General features: G+C 41.2%; 1 protein-coding gene across 4 annotated transcripts in view; it reads left to right on the plus strand.

The window, feature by feature from the left end:
* LOC106889728 (sodium channel protein type 5 subunit alpha-like) overlaps positions 1–20,732 on the plus strand; it is a 214,053-nt gene that overhangs the window by 182,790 nt on the left and 10,531 nt on the right. For all 4 annotated transcript variants that reach the window (XM_014945075.1, XM_014945076.1, XM_014945077.1 and 1 more), the window contains 2 exons: positions 10,962–11,084; positions 17,143–17,424. In XM_014945075.1, coding sequence (XP_014800561.1) covers positions 10,962–11,084; positions 17,143–17,424 — 405 coding nt within the window. The remainder of the gene's footprint in view (positions 1–10,961; positions 11,085–17,142; positions 17,425–20,732) is intronic.

Below are 20,732 nucleotides of genomic sequence, written 5' to 3' on the forward strand. Positions count from 1 at the left end.
AAAGAATGTAAAGTCCCTAAGACATTAGTAAGAATGCTCAGAAAAAAAAAATGACAGCCGAGTTTCGTTGCCTGTGGCATACACAGAAAAATCCTCTTAAACGGGCAGTAATGTCATCTCTCTCCAAAAGTCCGTTATCGCAAATCCATCGTCTCCATTGCAGCTTTTGTGTTCAATTTAATTGACCAAAAGTTAGTCCCAATCCAGGCTTAAAAAAACTCCCTGATTTCAGACATGAGGGGAGATGAGTGTTTCTCCACCAATTCTTTCTAAGATTATCCCATCTTTCAAGATTTAATACTTGGGGAAAGCTATTTTCTTAAGCAAGTGGTTTTTTAGAGATGCTGGCTGCCTCCTTCCCCTTCAGTCATCTCCAGCAATGGGTCCTAAAGCTACATCCTGCAGCGGGAAGGGGAAGATCATTCTGGCTGCCTCCTTCCCCTTCAGTCTCCAGCAATGGGTCCTAACACTACATCCTGCAGCGGGAAGGGGAAGATCATCTTTAGTTCTCAGTTTTTGTCCCGATGCCCTACCAGTTTCTCTCCAGGTGAGTCATCACAAAGAAAGATTGCTCCTTTCCTCCCTTTTCCCAGAGACTGCTCTGCCGCCGTGGAGGCAGGGACTCACAACAGCGTTAAGCAGTATATCTGCCTACAAAATAGTTCAAGCGAGGCTCAGCAATGGATTTGGAGGCCAGACATCTCAAATGAGTTATTCAACAAGTCCACTAGGCAGGACGTTGTAGACGCTTTTATGGTAGGAAAAGAATATGTATCTTTCCCTCCCTCCCCGTACCTTTTGTGAATGGTTATAGCAGAACACGTTCCTGGTGTTTGCCTGGAGCTGCTGATTTTGTACCTAGAGCTCTGTATTCTCCATTGAGCAGCTCTCCTAACTTTCTGCTTACTGCCAAATTGCCCGTTTGCTTGTTTGAGAACTGCTCATGAATGTTCAGTCATTCAACTCACCATCATTTTCACTGAATGCTTAAAAAAATATAGATATTACATTTTCCAAGATAGTTTCCTGGAAAGCACATTCTCTAAGATTTCTAGTTAGTTTACTTCACTGCCAGACAAGTTAAAGAGCAGCTAATAATTTCTGATTTTGAGATGAACAATTCAAAACAGTCTTTCTATCCCTAGTTAAAAATTGAATTGAATTAAATTATGCCCTTGTGTTGGATTGTCTTTAAGTGACAATTAAAAACTTGCTGTGTGAAGTAAATATTGATGGCTTCTGATTACTTTAATTGTTTTTTCCATCTGTATTCCCTGTTGATTAGCAAGGTGATTTCTGTTTGCTTTACCAGTAATTACACAATCTGCTGTAATGACTTGTTCCCAAACAGCACTGAAATCCAATTTGTATTCTTGGGAAATTACCCTAAAAGCATGTGGATTTCGTTTACTTTCTGTTAAGAAAAGCACACAGGAACAGAATGACAAAAACACAGCCAAGGCAAAGTAAAAATATTATAGCTTGTCACTTGGAGAAACATCTCAAGAGTGAACTTATTAGTGCTCTCTGTGAGTTATCAAAAATCCGTGGGTTACAACAGGGCACTGTTACTCCAGAGCTCATTTTTTGACTAGTTTTCTTCCAGTTCCTCAAGGCAAATGCTCATGTGGGATTTTTGAAGATGTCTCAGTGCACATTCTTCTGGGCCTCTGCCGATGGTATAAATCTCCCAGATAACTAACAGAAAAGAGAATCCCTCTCCAGAAGCCAGGGAGCCTGCTTATTAGGAAGTTAAAAAAAAAAAAAAAAAAGAAAAAGAAGGAAAAAAAAAATGGTGGTTTACTATATGTTGCCTAATTCAGGATAAGTGAAAAAAAAAATTCCACATGAAGATGAGATAAGTGGTTTTAATGTGTGTTAGCAGGTCAGCGGACGCTGTAAATCTCCCTTCTGCCTCCCCATGTTTTATCTCAACATAACACATGCAAAAACATCCAAATGCCTCCTCTTATCTTGGGTTGCACCTCATGTTAGTTACCACATAGATGCTAAAAGGAGAGCAACCAGGCTTTGCCAAGGGGAAGCACAAGGTTGGTCTCAGACAAGGCACAGCAGGACAAAGCACGCTGGAGACGGAGGGAAAAGGGACAGTAAATTAAGGTGAGGAGAAAAGTCCAGCAGTAAGCACAGCTCACTGCCTGCTAACCCCTTGCGAAGCAGTTGCAATAGGAAGAATTACTGCAATTACTGAAGAATTTCAATTACTGAGGGAGAATTTCAACTTTTGAAAGTGGTGTAAAAAAACCCGCCTCAACTCAGATTGTGCTGAACTAGGTTTACCAGCCATTTTCATTTCTTGAAGTTATTTAGAGATGGGGCCCATTTCAATGACCTTTTTTAGAAGAATATGCTTGAAAAGAAAATAATGAATAAAACCCTTGAGCTCTCACATGCATCTTGCTTGGCCCTTTCCATTGCTGTGAGTGTAGCAGCCAAATTCCTTATACAGAGATGTTCTCCCTTGCACAGAGGATCAGAGCTGGGACAGAGATGTAGGCTGTATTTGACAGTCCAGACAGTGTCCCACATGCTCTTCAAGGACAGAGGAGGATTGTCCTACAGGTCCTCTCCCTGAGGACCTTTGCAACCCCTTCTTCCCACCACCCCTGTGGCTCCAGATGGCCAGGGCTGCTCAAGAGACTGGTGGCAGGAGAAGGGTGAAAGAAGAAGTGAAGGGAGAGATGCAGCCTGCAGAGGGGTCAGGGATTCTTTATTGTGGAGGGAGAAGTCAAAGAACTTGGGATCAAATTTGAAAGCTGTGCCCCACTGGCATAGAGATTTTGTGCTGGCCTCCTACGCTGGTGTGACTGGCTTTGGGCTAAGGCAAATGAAGATGAGGATTTGTGCTTGTAGTATGGAGGACTCCTACTTGTACCGTCATCCTTTCTAGCAGAAATCAGGGAACCTATAATTCCTCAGAGTCCCTCTCCATCCTAGCATATTCAATACAATATTAGGATCAACTCAGATTCAAGAATCTAATGAAACAGATGAAACATATTTCCCACATCAATTTGGTATTTTTCACATTGATTGGCAACATCTGATTAAACAAATGCTTTAGGGAATCGAGCAAATCCAGAACAGCACCTTGTGGAAACAGCCCCAAAAGACTTTTCTCTCTTTTTTATTTATTTATTTTTTATTTTTGCATCACATCATATGTAAGTGGGGCTGATCCTAATCCTGCCCAGAAATAAGCACGCCTTCAGCTCAGCACCTCAGCTCCCACCGGCTGGGATGGAAATGGAGCAGAGTCGATGGGGCTGAGCCCCCAGGGGAATGTTCTCACAGTAATCACTATGCACACCCCTGGCGTTATAATGATGTCTTCAAATAATAAATAATAATCAAGCATATTCCCCTCTACTCCTGGCAACAGCATTCAGCATCAAGAAGGAACCCTGGGATGAATCGTGTGGTGTTTTTGGAGATCTTTTTAAGGGGAGAATATCTTTCCTCTTCAGCTGCCTGAAATCAAGGCTGTCTCCACACGGCGTCTGGATGAGAAGCAGAACGTAGTTGATGATGAAGAAATTCTTTTGCTCTAAATCTCGGTAGAAATACCAGACTTTTCAAGGCAGCTGCACCCCCACAGCCGCTGCTGCGACAACAAGGAGGAAGACTTTGGGTCTTGGCCAAGGTTTGGCCGATCAAGGAGTGCCGTGTGGTCCCCAAAAAAATCACAGCAATCCCTCTGCCATCCCCATCCAGTGCTGATAAAGAGAGGTCTGGCAGAGGTCTGTCTGTTTGCAGAGAAAAAGTGAATTGAGAGAGGCTGAAAATCCATTTGGAAAGGGTGGGGTGGGAAAACTGCAGATCAATAAGTCAGTTTGCCATCGCCTCGCTGAATGTAAGCTCGCAGCAGCAGGTCGTTCGACTCGCCCTCAGAAATTAGCTGAGGTTTAATTCTTGATTCGCAGCCATCTGCCTTGGGAATTGACTGGAGTTGTTAGAAAAGCCGGAGCAGGTGTAAAGGAGGTGACAGATTAAGAGAACAGCGAGACGTAAAGAGGTTCTTCTGGAAACCGCCAGGAAGCAATTAGGATGCAGGAATGATTTATTTAAAAGCATTTAAGCCAACAGGAGTGGCACATGCTGTTTGCAACAAGGCTGCCCTCTGAAAAGGAAACAGCCTTGAAAAGCGTGGACATGAGGAACAGGAAACAAGCTGAGAAGATGGAATATTAACAGAGTTTCACAGCCTTTGAGTATTGGATGGGGGAAACAAAAAAAAAAATTTAAAAAAAGGAAAGAAATGTCCCAGAGAAAAAAAAACATGATGTAAAAGCCTTTTTAAACCCGAGTTATATGAACTAGCGTTGGGCTTTCCAGGAGATAATTTTTGTTTATAATTAATCCAGGCACTCATGTAGCCCATCATATTATAATACATGAGAGCACTCCACAAGCAGTAATGAACTCCACTGCCGGTGAGGGAAGCTGCTCATTAACTCATTTGCAGATGAGCTTTCATCTCCATGCCATGGACTAACTCCAGAGCAGCCTTAAGGATTTCGTAGTCTGTACCTGAACACGAGGGTTGTGCTTCAAGAAAACAGGTAGCAGAGGTGGGAATTTGCTTTAGGTGACCTAAGTATCTCCCCAGTGTCCTAATTTTAAGATTTTTACTTTATGCCCTTCATTCATAACATGCAATTTCTGGATAGGCAGGTGCAGTTAGATGGTTAGGCATCTATAGGACAGAAAATACAATGTTAGGGTGAAAGGTTAAAGAGATATTTTTAAAAAATTAGCTGATAATAAACATCTGCTGAGAAATGGTAGATGCTAGATGGAATACCAACCTTATTACAACCCATTTTCACCCAACAGTATTTCAGAGTGGCAATAAGAAGTTCCCTGTATTTCAATTTATTTGCAAATTTCCCTTTCCCTGTAGTTTTTCCAGTTTACATTTTGGGGTATGGGCCTAATTTTGTTCCTTTTTAAATCAAGGGGAGCAACTTGGGACTGCATACCTGGCTTTTAAAGCCATCAGGCTGCTCCTCAGGCTGTGGAGATCTGCTCTTTGGGTAATGTTGTCCTTGGCAGCAAGGGACAGGAGAAACCAGACTGGATTGAAAAGAGGTACCCAAAGTAATCCAAGCTCTCTTTCTTCTACTTTTTTTTTTTTTTGCAAAAAAAAAAAAAAAAATGAATCCCAAGAGAAAAGCAAGACCCATCCCAAACAAACTTTGCTGAAGAGGGGATTAGGTGTCCCCCCCCTTTTTTTTTTTTTTGGCAAAAAAAAAAAAGAAAGCACAATTAGACAGGGAGAGACAGGTGTTCCTGGGGCACACAAAAAGCTCTTGGAAAGCACTAGGGGCCTGCATTAGCAGAAACTGCTTATTTAAATAAGTGGCCAGAGCTTTCAACTCAGCTGCTGTGTTCCCTTTTGGATGTCCTTCTTTTTCCCTGCTCCCTCCCCTCTAATTTAAAGGAGCAGGTTAATTTGATGAAATCCCTAGCTGCATAAAACATGTGCTGTTGCCCAAAGCGGGAAGGAGGTCTCCTCTTCTGCCTATGTGCTGTAGCAGGCAGACATTTAGTAGAGCTTCTCCTTGTTCTCATGGGTTTTAGGATTTATATGACCAACCAAGGAGGATTTTCACCATTTTTCAGGAAGAACTCCTTGTTCCCTGGGCTCTGCTATTAATTCATCTCAGTGGTGATCTGGGGTTAAATCAAAAATGCAGTCTATGCTGAGCAGCATCTCTCTTTGAATGTTGTTGCTCAGGTCTGCTTCCAGCTCGGTCCAGTGGGTGCTGGCTGATTATCTGAAATTATGGGCTTTTCAGCTGGTGAGAAGAAACACAAAAAAGAGAGGAATGTCCCCTATCCCATCTCAAACTCCTCTCCTTTTTATAGGAAACTCTGTCAGCCCCAGGTGAAACACTGCTCCCAAAGTATGCACCCCTCAGATTACTGCTGCCATCATAATTTCATGGCTGGGGAGTCTGTGTGTTTTACTAATATGCTATAAAAATGTATGTATATAGGAAAGAACCCCATTATTGTTATAAATGCAATTGCTCCTTGGGAAAAAGAGTCTGTGATCTTTTGATTAAAGACCTTTTCCACTGTGTGTGCTGAAAGGAAGCTGCATTAATGCACTTCCTCCTTTATAGTTGTTTTTCTGTAGCTTTAAAATTCTCTTTTGACAACTTTGCTGGGGTTTACACTAGTTTACAACACTGATTTCCTAAGTTGCCATCAGATAGTGAAGACATATATACCTAGTGTGTAACTTTATCTCTGTGCATGCGTAGTGAACAATTTTAATTATAAAAAAATTCTGCCTAAATCTTGAATTACTGTGAGCACCAATGTACTCCCTATGGGATCCTTCAAGGAGTTTAAAATTTTTGAAATTTTAAAGGAATGCACCATATAAAGACTACTCTTGGAAAGAAGCTGAAATGTTTTTAAAAGAGCTCAGTTTGCTGCTGTTGCCCCCGGCTTTTGCTTCTCAGAGGTGGACACATGGCACACCATGGCCAGTATGTTGAGATAACACTGAGCACAGTGGCAGTCTAACACTAAATAAGGCAGATTTCTCATCTCAAGAATGACAATAATGCATTAAAATAGTAAAACAAAAATAGTGGCTGTTACTGAGAAAATGTCCTGATTCCCAGACAAGACTTTTTTTTTTGGCCAAATGTAATCTAATAGTGGATTGTCAAAATAATTAAGAAATTCAGACATTAATCTTATTAGAACATACAAGCAATAACTTTGAACAGTTATCAGCGAAGCAAGTCTGTTTTCAGATCATTGCCTGTGTTCTAGCGGGCTAAATTAATTGATTCTTCTTGATTTTTCCCTGGAAACACGTAAAAATGCCATACAACAAGGCACTCTAGACCTGAGCTGTTAATGCCACTAAGTCACGTAGGTGACAGGAGGCTTTTAAAACACCTGGTAATCCCCATGGGTGATATTTCTAATGTTCAATGCAGTCACAAGATTTAAAAACTCTCATGTTTTTCTTGAGCATAACACTGAAAATGGCAAAAATGAAAGCTGTGGGTTTCATTTCTCTCTCCCTTTACCCAGCTCTAGGAGGCTGTCACACAAAACATAGTAAAATCTACATAGCTAAACTTGTATATAGATATATGTAGGACTAGAGAAATGCAGGTCTATAGGTATATAGGTGTATATATGTATAGATAAAATATATTTATAGATACAAAGAAAATAAGGTACAGGAGCAAAAAACTTCCCTAAATTCCAGGATCAGAGAGCTCAATATCCTCTGCCTGTCTACAATGGCAAGAAGCAGCCAAAGTGTGTAGGTAACATCATCATGACTTTCCCTGGAGCTGGAGCTTTGCTGGGAAACTCTACCATTGATCCAGGCAGTAATTGCTGAGTCTTTCAGGGTTTCCACTCTTTCAGGGTGGAATAAATTTTGGGAAATGGCTGCAAGTGCTGTGCTCTTGTTGGGCTGTGCTGAGGTGATATGAGGAGAGCAAAAAGGAAGAGCTGCCACATGATTGAAAAGCCCACGTGGTTGGTAGCTTTTGCTGTTAATGTCTGTGGAGGCAGGATTGCATATACTGAGTTATGAGGACGACTCCCCACCTTGGAGACCCTCATTGCTGGCCAGGCTCTACACTGGGGTTCACATTAGATAACACATTCCGGTGAGGGCATCATCCTGGGGACTCCAGAGGAGTTGAATAAACAGCAAGTCAAGGGGATAAGGAATAGTTTAGAGCTAACATGGAGGACATTATTATTATTTGATTAAGTTAAGGGAAGGAAGGTTTAGACAGAAAGCTGTGAAAGCTTCTTAGTAAGATCTAAGAGTTTCTGGAAAAACGCTCAAGGGAGATGCTGGAAGCAAAACATCTGCAAATAAGAACAATAATAAGGCTTCTTGGGTCAGAAGAAGCGCACAGGAGGATGAGATACTCTGTAGCTTACCTGTAGAAGACGTGCCATGTGAAAGGTGAAGATGAGGTGAAAGCTCAAGCCCAACAACCCAACAGCAGGTTGTGTGTTTATGGGAAATGGTTCCAGGTGATAGTGAGTCCTTGGGAGTCACCTGCTCTCCACAACATTACAGTGCTGCCTGATCTTTAGAGGTATTTGTTTTACTGAAAAACCTACAAAACTGTTTGCAAACAGAAAAGATTAGAAATGCGTGCCATATTGTGAATCTGGAGGTTATGTTGACCCTGGAGGTGTTTTTTGGGTGCGAGCAAGTTTCTGATACCGAGCAGAGCACAAAGTAGAACCTTGGAGTAGCTCGGGGCTACACAGCCTTGTAACAGGAAAAAAAAAGTAACAGAAACAGCTGACTTCACCTTTTGCTGTGACTATGTGGGGCAGTCAGCACCAATTTTGAAAACTGCTTGATTTTCTTCCTAAAAATAGCCTTCCGGGTCACTTTTAATCAAGTCCAAACGGCCAACTCCCTGCCTTAGTAATTCTCCGATAAATAAAATTTGACGGGGATACCTTCAAAACCAACAGCCGAGCATTTAAACAAGTTGTCTCAAACTCAGTTCTGACTCCAGCCTTGTAAATCATTGCCAAATATCACTCAGCTTCACGGCCTAATCCTCTGAAGAGGTAGCTAATGCTGTGTAAATCTGTGTCAGGAGGACAACAGCACCTGTGATGTGTTTCAGGGTGACATTTACGGCACTTTAAAGAAAATGGTAACCTACTCAGATCCAAAGTCTGGTCTTGCAGGATTTGAACAGAATATCTTCTGCCTTGAGAGAAAGGGTAGTTATAGGACTCAAGGGAGGAAGTGTACAGGTGCACGATCCAAGGTGGTTTGAAGACCTTGAGAAGATCTGACATTCAGTCATTGTGGGTGAAGCTAGCAAAAATGGGTGTTGGGTGATCTGTATTTGATTAATTTTATTTTAAATCTGTGCATTAATTTTACAGATGAATGAGCTTTCCTTGAAATATATGAGTGTGGAGATCTTGGTTTCTACCACTGAGCATGCTGTCATTGAGCTGTTTTTCTCATACCTCCAGCCTTTCTAGATAGGAAGCTCCAAGGTTTTGTGAGGTTAAGGCCATTTTCTGCATTCAGCTTTCCACCAAAGACAGAGATATGTGCCACAGTGTTAATCTTATAATGATATCTCAATAATGTCTATTATATTAGAGTTTTAAGATGACTTAGTTGAATGGCTGCACATTTGCTTACTGCTATTAGACAAATCCTTCAGCCCTTTCTCCTTATTTAGGCAACATTAAGTCAATGGGGAGAGTGAATGAAAGGAGAAGGCTTTGTCCTGTGTGTTAATGCAACTTCAGAGTACAAGATGTAATCAAGGCTGGTAAGAAATAGGGAAGACAGAAACATTGGAAGCCTTGGTGAGTTTAAGAAGGTTTTGAAGTCAAACCCAGATTTTTGTCTTTAACCGTGAGCATTGACTGAGCAGGCTTGAGGTGAAAGAAGCCTTACTAGTGAATATATGTCAAACCTATAGCATTACTTACTCTAAAATAACTTCTTAGGCATGCCCATGTCATGGGTTCAGATCTTAGAGATGAAAGCAAAGGCTTCACTGGTGATTTTTACCTCCCCAGTGTCTAAGAGTGATAAGACATCAGACTTTGAATCCAGTCTGCCTGTCTGCTGTGATGTTTTTACAGCACACTCACCCCTAAAATGCAGAAGTGTTTATCAAGCCCTTCCTTCAGCATAAGCCGCTGGGTCTGTACACAAGAGGTGAGTTTGTGTCACACCTTGTTAAAGAGTGAGATGTTAAAGCGTGACAGTCAGCCTCTGTGCCACTTCGTCGTCTGCAAATCTGGGCTGTCTCAACCCAGCAGATACCCAGCCTGCTGCATACAGCCCAGGCCTGGTGTCTCTGAGACCTCCTGCCCTTAGGCTTGCTGTCACCCACATGCCACAATAAAGCCATCAATAGGTAAATAATTTAACAAATTGAGCAGCTTTTACAAAGATGCTTAGCTGTGCAGACAGCGCTTGGACATAAATGAAAGCATATTCAGGAGGAAGGTTGCTCCATAGAGGACATGGGCTTGTGACTTAGGGAACCAGGCCTGTCTTATCCTCCTTTATCACTGACATCATGAGTGATGCTGGGCTGGTCAGCCAGCAGCAAGGTTGAGAGGAAAAATCATCCTACCCTAACACGAATAGGAAGATTTCCCACCAGAGCTGGCTGTCTTAACAGGGGAGCCCAGACTTTCCTTTTACATTAAGGACCTATTTTTCATATTGTGGAGAAGAATCCCTACTTTTAGACTTTGCTTCTGTCTTTAAAATGGCAATAAAGAACAAAAAAAAAGCACACAATCAAAGAGTCATGCACATCATTCTTTTAGAGCCTGCTGTATAAAGTCATGTCTATCAGCAATCTAGGAGACTTGTTTCTAATCAGTAAGTTTGAGATCAGTAATTGAATGGTAATGTTAAAGTCTTTTATCTCTGCTGGAAATGGTTAGATCTTACAGGTGCTTTCACCCAGAAAGCCCTAAATTATAACACTTATGTGACTCATCATACTTTCAATAGTGGAAGATACACACACCTTGAGGAGTGTACAGGAAACCTCCAGCATGGTCATCAAAGAGGTAGTTTTGCATTGGAGATCACTTTTCTCATCCACTTTGTGCAAGAGGGTTTCTGTGTGCTTAGTTAAAATAAAACTGACATCCTTGAAAGTCTGTATTTCTATACATTTTGTATTAGTTGAACAAGGGTTTTGTGAGTTGGTAAGAGTTCTGTATATGTGTGGGTGTAAAAATTCCTTTTTTCTGTGTTGGTCTAATTTAATATCTTTCATTTAAGGTGGAGGGTTTTTTTTTCCCCACTGTTCCAGCTGTTTCAAGCTAACCATCTGTTTCTTTTCGGGAAGGAAAGTCAGAAGAGAAGAAAAATGGCAGGACTGTACTAACAGATTGTATTTTTGCTTTGTTTCTCCATTCAGGTCTCTTTAATAAGCCTCGTGGCCAACACACTTGGATACTCTGAGATGGGTCCCATTAAATCCCTCAGGACCCTCCGAGCCCTGCGACCACTCAGAGCCTTGTCACGATTCGAAGGGATGAGGGTAAGAATAGATAAAGCATCTTTCAAAGCTCAATTGTGTGACACGGAGCACGTAACAGGGAACAGTTGCACATGGTTTTGTCTTCATTTTGTCTGCCAAAGGAAATGAATGATAATGCTATATCAAAACAACAAAATCAGAAATCCCTCCTTTGTCTTGATCGCAATTGTATTATTACAGCTTTATCCTCTGGTGGATTTAATGATAAACTAATCCTGCTGCCTAACTTGTCATATTGCGCTTCAAAAAACAGCTTTTTGGCCGAGGAAGCATCTGGCTAACAATTACCTCTCAATTATAAGGTGTATCAGGGGAAAAACCAAGCTGCAAGTTTACTCCCTGCTTTTGATATGTATTAAAATGAGACTGATTGGGAAAGTTCTTAAGGACTTTTTCACTAATAATTGAAAGAAAAATTAGAAATGCTAAAGATAGGGAAAGCAAATGAATGATTATATAAAATCTTTCCTTTGAACAGATTGCAGTTTTAATATGGAATGTCAGGATTAACATTAAAACTATGTGGCTTCTGTTTGTTGATCCATTTTGTGCATCCATGTTTTTCCCTTCTGCATTCCTTTGCTGGCGTGGCTATATCCATACAGCATACTTGTTTATTTGTTAAGCCTAACCGATATGCTAATCAATTATTGTCTAAATAAGCACTTTTATTTAACTCCTTGCACCATGCATGACTTGCAGATGGTGACAACTGTGTTCTGTATGAGCTGAGGTTACTGCTAATCTTGCAGATTGCATAGCAAGGTAAAGCAAATCTGCAACGAAATTACGCGTAAAACAATTCACACTGTTTGATGATCCCTCTATGAGGTCAAAGAAAATGCTACAGCTTTCATACTGAGGTATATTCAGGGTAAAGCTTTCCTGTAGACAAAATTTTGGTCTGAATCATCAGTGACTAAAATGTGTAGTTCATGCACTGAGCTCCTAGCAATTTACGGTTCTTATTGCAATACCCTTGCAGCAAGACAGACTGAAAGCTAGAGAGCCTAACGACTGAGCTCACCCAGGAAATGTGGTGATAGAGCAATTTATGAAAACCCTGTACCGATACTTTGCCAGTTCTGGGGATGACTGGAACTGGGGATCTATGGCTTTGCCCCATAGACCTTGTAATTTTTTAAATCACATTATTTTTGTTGAAGAAGACCAGACAAATCTAGTTGCACGCCACTCTTCTCTGTGCTAGCACTAAGACAAAAAGATTCAAGAGGCTCTATTCACCTGGGCACCTGAACCTAAATTTCTTTGTTCATCACACTCTTTTCAGCAACCATGGCAAAATTTTAAAGCTTATTCCCAAAACAAAACAAAAGCCAACTGCAAATCCTCAGCTAGCACAAAGTGATGTTGCACTACTGACGTTAACTAAAGCTCTCACTCCTATGTCATCTGATGACCTCACTCCAAGTCTTTATTAGATATACGTAAATCGAGCAAACATTGATATCAGCAAAAGCTGCACTAGTTTAACCACCAGAGTGATTTGTGCATGGGCTCTCTTAAATCAATTTAAATCTGGCTTATGAAGGCTTAGCTTCTACTGGTGGATTTGCAAGTTCAGGCGAAACCTCTTTAACATATTCTAAGCTGACATAAGAATGTTCACTCATGACTTTGCATGAGTTTAACTAAATTGGATTCAAACCTGAAAAGCAGTGGGAAGGCTAGCCCAAAGCATTGGAAAAGCGCGACTGAAAAAGGAAAGAAATAACGTGAAATAGTTCACATCTCTATCAAGAGGCTTTCTAGAGCTTTGGTGGATTTCCTACAAGGTGTAGACAGACAGATCAGCCCAGCAAGTTTTCCTCCTAACATGCTCATACTTGCAGGATCCCCTGGTCCCTGACTCAACATCCCTTTTCTTCCTGGTACCATTGCTTCAGCTGAAATATATTCAGTTTATCAGAGGTAGTGAATTAGCTTGTAAGCTATGATAAAGTGTAATTGAGAATACGTGCTATTGGAAAATCAAATCATTTTATTTTTAGTTTGTCTAACCACACTTAACACGACTAGGGACTGTTAGACCTTTCATTATTAGGAGTTCATATGCTCCAAAATGCACAGGAAAATTGCCAGCACAGTGATGGATTAAATAATGATAATGTTGAGAAGCAAACACTGACAGTAAGAAAATAATAATAGTTTGCTCTATCATAATGTCTTTTTCCTGAATAACTGGAAGATTTCTGCAAGGCTAGAACAGGAACAAGTTCTCATTTATAATGCAGTAAGAGACTCATTTCATCGACTCTGTACCTAAATTTGGGAAACAGTTCATCCAGAGGCAAAGGCATAGAGAAGCACTTGGGTGACCAAGAGGACCTGTTACCATCAGACTTCAGTCCTTTCCCTCTCTTCAAACAGGCTGGGACCTGTCTGAGTTTGAGACAGGTTTAAGCAGCTCCCATCCAATGAGAGGTCTGCAAAATAAGGCTGAGCTGTTGTCATCTTGCCCCTCTGTCCCCCAAAAGACCCCAGTAAGACCAGTATCCCACCTGAAAATCAATGCAGACCCTGGGGGTGCCATGCACGTGCCACCGTCCTGCATCACCCACCTCTTTCTAGGCCATATTAGTGCCCAGCGTAAATTAACTTAGGTTTGCCTGTCCCGAATCATGGATTCTTCCCTGTCTTTGTATTTATTGTCCATCAAGTAATTATTTCAGAGGTGTCGCTTCCCTGCAAGTTTCTTTCCAGCAAGGGAGGTTATTGCAGTATTTCAAAAGGATGAGTGGGATGATGATAGACCATTTAATGTGAAAATGATACGAGGCAAAGTCATGGTGAGGCTGCTACAAGATACATGCAGGAAAGAAATAGCATAATTAATGCTAGTTAGCATGATTTCATGGGAATAGTTCTTGTAAAACCGATATGGTCCTTTGATTTGATTACAAATTATGCTGATGACGGTAACTGCACTGATATAATATCCTTAGATTTCAGAGAGGAATCTGATACCGTGGGACATTGTGATGAAAACATGGGCTTTGTACCAAGCCAAGTAAACATATTTTAAATTAATTTAAAATGGGTGATGGATCTTGAAAAGTAATTGTAAACAGCAATGACACTGTAAATTTGGTGATGAGTGTCTCAGGGTGAGGGATCCTTCAGAATAAGAATTGTCCTTAATCTGGATTTTAACAGCATCTGGAAGAAAATATAAAATCTTTGCTGACAACACACAAAGTGAGCGGAGTAGTAAGTGATATTACGGATAAGGGAATTATACTGACTGATCTGGATCACAGTGAAAAACAGATCAATGGTACAACATGCATTTTAATAAAACCACATGCATCGTACACCTCGGGAGGAGGAAAGTAGGTCACTCTGGGGGATGCTTCTTGGAAAACAACAGCTGAGAAGGACTTAGGGATTGGGATGACTGTTCAACAGGACACAAGCTTTTGGGCAGGTCCCATAAATGAAGTGACTAATATAATCCCTCAATACGCAGAGAAGTAACCCAGCAAGCAGAGGGAGAGGGCAGTGCTTCACTACTGGAATTCCACCAAACTGCTGGATGTGGGGTGTTAACAGCAGGAAAATCTCTGTAGAATGATTGGAAAGCATTCATTGGAAGCTCTGGTTTTTTAATTATCCAAAGCAATGTTCAGTGGCAGCTCACCTGCAGTGAAGGCTGGGATGATAGGAGAAGTCTGACACCAGATGACTAATGCCTCAAGTTCAATAAATTCAGCCTAAAAATACAGCACCTGTTCTTAACAGTGAGGGCAAAGGGCACCAGGAAGAAATTATCTAATAAGAAAACTTTTCTCCACCATTTGAAATAATGACTCTGTAAATTAGGCATCTTTGTGAAAGCTGTGCCCAGGTCTGAGTAGGAGTTAAAGCCTGGGCCTGAAATTACTGCAGGAAGTCTGGTGGGCTCTGCTGTGGCAAGGGGAGGATTAACGCATCATGCAAATCCATTCCTGGACTTAAAATCTGAGAAGGTAGCCCATGAGATCAGGAGAGCTGAGTTACCAAATCTATAGGTGGACCACAAGCTATAGATTTGCACCACTGTGACTTAGGACGGAGGGCGACTCTGTTTCTAGGCCATACCTAAAGAAGTCACCTGGAAGGTGGTTTCACCTATAAAGCTATTGATGGAAATCAAGAGGTATGAAACCTTTTCCTGTATGCGGTTATATCTGTTGCTGTTCCTACAGCAACAGAAATTCAGCCCATTTCCATGGCAAGGTTTGCAGCTGAACTTTTACCATGAGTTTATGATAATAACTTGCCTTTATGTATTCAGGTCTTTAAGTCCTCTCACTCATTTCAGTGCAAAGCAGGACACCAAAGGCAACGTGCTGGTGTAAGAGCAGAAGCAGTGGGGGAAGGATGAAACCCCCTGTTAATAATTCATTCGGAGAGGTGTTACAGGATTTGCTCCAGCCTCACGTCGTCTTTTGTTATCTACAAGCCATTGAGCATAATTCAGCAGGAGGCAGGCAGGGCCATCGCTGGTGCTTCTGAAACCTGGATGTCTGTGTCCTGTCACAGGGCTTGTGGGTGGGAGTTGGGTTCAACAGAATATACCACATAAGTGCAGTGGCTTTGTGCTGGCAAGGATCAAAATCCAACAAAAATATTGTCCCACAGAGCACCAAATGAAAGCTTCAACAAGGGCTGAGGCTATATCCAAATAAGCCCTTGATTAGAAAATTATTTGTCATTTTTGGTTAACATGATTATTTTGCTCTTAAAACAATGAAGTTAGAAAGTGATTAACATCCAAAACTAAGCGATAAAATTAGGAAAAAAAAAAAAAAAGAAAGAAATTGAGAAGTCATCAGGAATGGGCTTATACAGAAAAAAAATATATATATAAAAAAAAATTGGTCAAGCAGCTTTTCCTGTGTGCAAATTAGCTTCATTCATAAATGCACAAAATATAAATCTACATAATTTTGTATTGTATATTGTAGATGAAGCCATTGCTATACATGCATGAAAACCGTTTCACTCTTCCGGGTGTTTTTCTTCCTCAGCAATGCAAAAATGATGGGGAAACGAATGTTATGTTATTAGCTTGTCAGAAAATTGGATACTAATATGAGAGAAAACAAGAGCTGACATTTTCCATAATCAGATTCACAATTGAATAAAATTTAATTTTTATGGATCAATATCACCTTGTCTCAGTTTCAGAAATGTGGATGGATAAGAGGAAGAGCCTAGTGTCTGCCTACCAGATTTTAATCTCAAAAACATGAGACAGAGATGGAGACAAATTCATATAGTGGGGCTGGTGTCCCCAGAAATGCTACCAGGCAGCTTTGCCTGGACTGTGCGTTGGCAGAATCTCCAAAAGCTGTGAATATGGAGAAACCATGCTGACATAGGAAGGGGGAAACTCCATTTTGTAGTAGCATTCTTGCCTCAGAAAATGTATGGTTTTACACAGGGGTTTGCAGCCCTGCCTGGGTTGGTGTGTAGGAACTTGGCAACATGTCATGAAAAAAGAATTATGCTTTTTTTTGTTAAATTAGAATGGTTTCACCATTTTAATCATGCATACTCAGCAGACAGGGGAAGTTGGTTTTGTACATTATGCTTCAATCAGTTATTATTTAAATAAGCAAAATATGTCACAGCTAGAGCTCACATCCTAAGGACTAGGGAGGCCTGAGTTCACTAAAAGATTTCAGAAATCTTTTTTGGTCTAGTTTGAGAAGATCCTGTGATGTACCCCAGCCATTTCCAATTAATCATATGATTTTTAGGTCCTGGAGTGTATTATCCAGTAGGATCTGAGAGGTCATGATGACTTCACAGATTGGTCCTGAATTAAAAGAATGGTCTTGATGCCAATGGATGACCTCTTCAGTTACAGAAGAAAAAATAATAATGTGTGAAGTCTTTAATGGTGGTCTGACTCCTTAGGTAGCATTAGTAGTTATCCACCTGTCACCATGTTCAGCCAAGTTAATCAAGATTGCACAACAGCTTGTTAGCGAAGTCTCTATGTAAGTGCTGGCATTAACTCTTGTTTTTCTCTCCTGTTTCACCCAAGGTGGTGGTCAATGCCCTCGTGGGAGCCATCCCTTCCATCATGAATGTTCTGCTCGTCTGCCTCATCTTCTGGCTCATCTTTAGCATCATGGGAGTGAACCTCTTTGCTGGGAAGTTTGGGAAGTGCATTAATAAGACAGAAGGAGATATGCCTTTAGACCCTAAAATTATTAACAACATGAGTGACTGTATACTCTACAATGTGTCGGGCACGTTTTACTGGACGAAAGTTAAAGTTAACTTCGATAATGTTGGTGCTGGGTACCTGGCTCTGCTACAAGTGGTAAGTGTGACCACCAGAAACTAATGGGCAAATGTTGCTTTTTCCTGTTGAAATCTTTAGCTTATAGGCTCAGGTTAACCTCTATACTTTTCTGGGGTTTTCTGCCTTACACATCAGGGGAGTGCCTTTCCTCAAGTGTAAATGAGTCATATTTGGCATATTAATTTGGCCTAGAGATATTTATAGCAGCTTCTGGTTTTAATTTGAGTTTCTGGTCCATCACTAACGTAGTCCTCAGGAGGTGATTGGACTATTGAGGTGAATTTAAGATCATTTTGTCAATATTGTAATCTGCAGCAAAGTTCAGTTCCAGCAACAACAAGTCATGGTCCAGGAAGGACCATTCGTGCAGAAAGAGTTTACTGGCGTTCATCTCCTGGGACGTCATTTCCTGGGACTTCCCTATACCCTGCTGGGAAAAATAAAGTTACAATACCTTCAGTTATTCAGCTGAAGTTATTGCATAAAGTTGGAGTCACAGAGACAGCTTAATTTACGGTCCTCTGCTCAGCTTCCGTGGAGATGTTTGAGAAGGATACTGGTGCCTCTAGTTCTGGTTCCTCACCTCATTTCCACCTTCTAAAGATAACGAGTCAGGTTGAACATAACTATGAAATGTGGTGGTGATCAGATTGCTGTATCTCCACACAGCCTGGTCTCTCTGGAAAAGTGGCGAGAACATACCAGAGAAAAGACGATTGAGGTTCAAAGATGATGGTGCTATTTAATCTGTAAAGACAAACGTAAGCCACTTTTACAGCCTTTTTCAGCAGCAAATGTAAACCATGGATAAACAGGTTGTATGCACTGAGATTTACTGTGCCATGATTCAACAAAACCTATTGGATGGAGCCACAGGAGACTCCATCATCTTGTCCAGGCTCTGCCACCCGACTGCTGAGTGATTTTAGACAAATTAGTTTGTGTTTCAAGTCCATGGGGCCACCATGTAAAATAGTGGTAATGATACTTATTTCCATTGTTCCTAATTTACTCTGAAGCCTAGTGATGACCAGGGCTGGATACGCACTAGAAGTGTTTGTTGTGTTGCATTTTCTGTACATTGAGTGAAATTAGTCCCTTGCTACATCCTTGGACAGGGAGGCTGCTGTCTCGAAGAGCCATTGATGGCATTCCTTGCTCCTGGGAAAAAAAACTTGCATGCTGGGAGCTCAACTCAGTTGTAACATATAGACATCCACCCTTTGCAATGTGATAAGGTATGGCCCCAGGCCCCCAGCTGCTCTTCCAAGAGGGCATGAACCTCCCACACGTAACCCATCAGATTTGCCAACGCTTCTCCTTCCTGTGATGCAAATTTGCTTTCTTCCAGATCTTTTTTTCTTTATTACAGACACATGGGATAGCTCCATGAAGTAGCTTTCCTTTCTCATTGAAGTGCTTATTCATATACACTCTGTTCCTGATACGCATACAGTTGAGTTTGAGGTCTTCTGACTGCCGTCCGTCAAGTCTTTTCTTTCATATCCTCTGGAAAGCAGAAAGGTTAGAATGGACACAACCAATTCTGGTCCTTTCCATGACACAAAGCTGAACTTGCTGAGAGCAAGAGCTTTTATCTTTTGCATATAATTATGATATTCAGCTCACCCATGCAGGGTCGATTAATTCACTTTGAATGTCTTTAATTAGATTTTCTGTTCTATATACTGCTTTCTTTGTCTTTTATTTAAACACCCAATCTGGTTCAGTAAAAATTTCCAGTTTTAAAATACTATGCCTCACCTGAAGCTTCTTGTCGCCTCAATGACTCCGTAACAGATGCCTAGTTTATTTGGTGGGAAAAGAAAACCATCAGAGTATTAGTTATTCTTTCACTATTTCTTTTATAAGACTCAAAGCTCCAGCTTTCCAAAAATCTGCAACTTTTCATAAATTGGCACTGTCTAAGGAGTATCCTGAAGCAGTCTCTTCTACTGTTTGCAGTATCAATTCCTGGGCACTTGGCACTGGTGATACTGGCTGCATTCAGCAGGTGGGACTGCCTTCTACTGGGATCGGTGACGGTCATAAGGTGGATTTCGGGACATTTATGAAAGGACGATCTAGCACTTCTGTTTTCCAGCTGGAAATGGACTTGATGACCCTGCAGGTTTCTTTCAAACCTGTGACCCTGTATTAGGTAGCAGAGAAGTAGGTTTTCTAGTCGCAGAAGTACAAAAGAAGTACCATAAATGTAGAGTCTGTGCAGGCTGGACAAAGTGATTATGGCAGGAAATCACGGAGCCCTAAAACCTTGCTTAGCTTCTATGGCACATGCTGGCTCCTGCTTCCAGGAGGAAGGGCAGGAGCCAGATGACATCAGAGGACTGATTTGAGCTTTCATCCTGCACCCGGAGCTCTTATGTCTGCTGCTAACAGCAGACTCAGGCAATAAAGTGTAAAGATGACACCCACAGAGAAGTGGCTCAAACATCTGGATCTCCTTTGCCCGACTCCAGCCGAGGAGTGTCGGTTACAGGTGCTCCTTGCCAAATACACTCCATATGGGGTCACATTTCATGAGCAAACCACCGCAGGAATTGCAGAGGATCAGTTAACAGCTCAGCTCTTCTAAAGAGACAGAAAGATCCATGCATCCTTGTGCACGCTGAGGCACTGCACAGCAATGATGAGATAAGCATTTCGATTACAGCCCCCCGGGATCCAAAAATATGAGCTTTTAAGTGGGGTTGGCTTTTGACTGTTGACATTTTCAGCTGCTTCAATGCACTCTTTAAGTGACTCCAATATTACCTTTGGATGCCTGAATGTGTCTGAAAATCCAAATGGAAATATATAAAACAAATCTTTCTGCTAAATGTTCTGTCTTCACTTCTACAGCATCCTTGAAAGAAATTAGAAGTTGCTACTACAAGAAACTTTAAGGCTTACTATTATCCAGAGCCAAACTGTCTGACAATGTAGTTGAGAACTGCATGAAACTTTCCCCAAATATCCTTTGCTCTTTTCCTACCTTGTTTAGGATACATCAGGTTGTTCTGAAGATGCCACTTCGAATTAATGAGTCTGCGAAAACATTCGTGTGAAGTGGTCAGTCAAGTTTTAACCTTCTCCAACTAGCAAGAGCACTATCTCACAACAGATTACTAAAATAGGAGGTAGTCTCTGCTCACTCTAGAAGTGAGAGAAATGCCTCATTCACAAGGAGGAAAAGATCTTTATTATCATGACTTTTTAATTTGCAAGAAGGATGATTCACACTTCTGGGGATTTAACACCCTTAACACCCTAATCTATGAGAAAAAAAGTATTGCTGCAACCCAGTGCTTCAGTAATGCTTTTTC

The sequence above is a fragment of the Calidris pugnax genome, unplaced genomic scaffold (genome assembly GCF_001431845.1).
Source record: "Calidris pugnax isolate Ruff unplaced genomic scaffold, ASM143184v1 scaffold54, whole genome shotgun sequence".
NCBI lineage: Eukaryota > Metazoa > Chordata > Aves > Charadriiformes > Scolopacidae > Calidris > Calidris pugnax.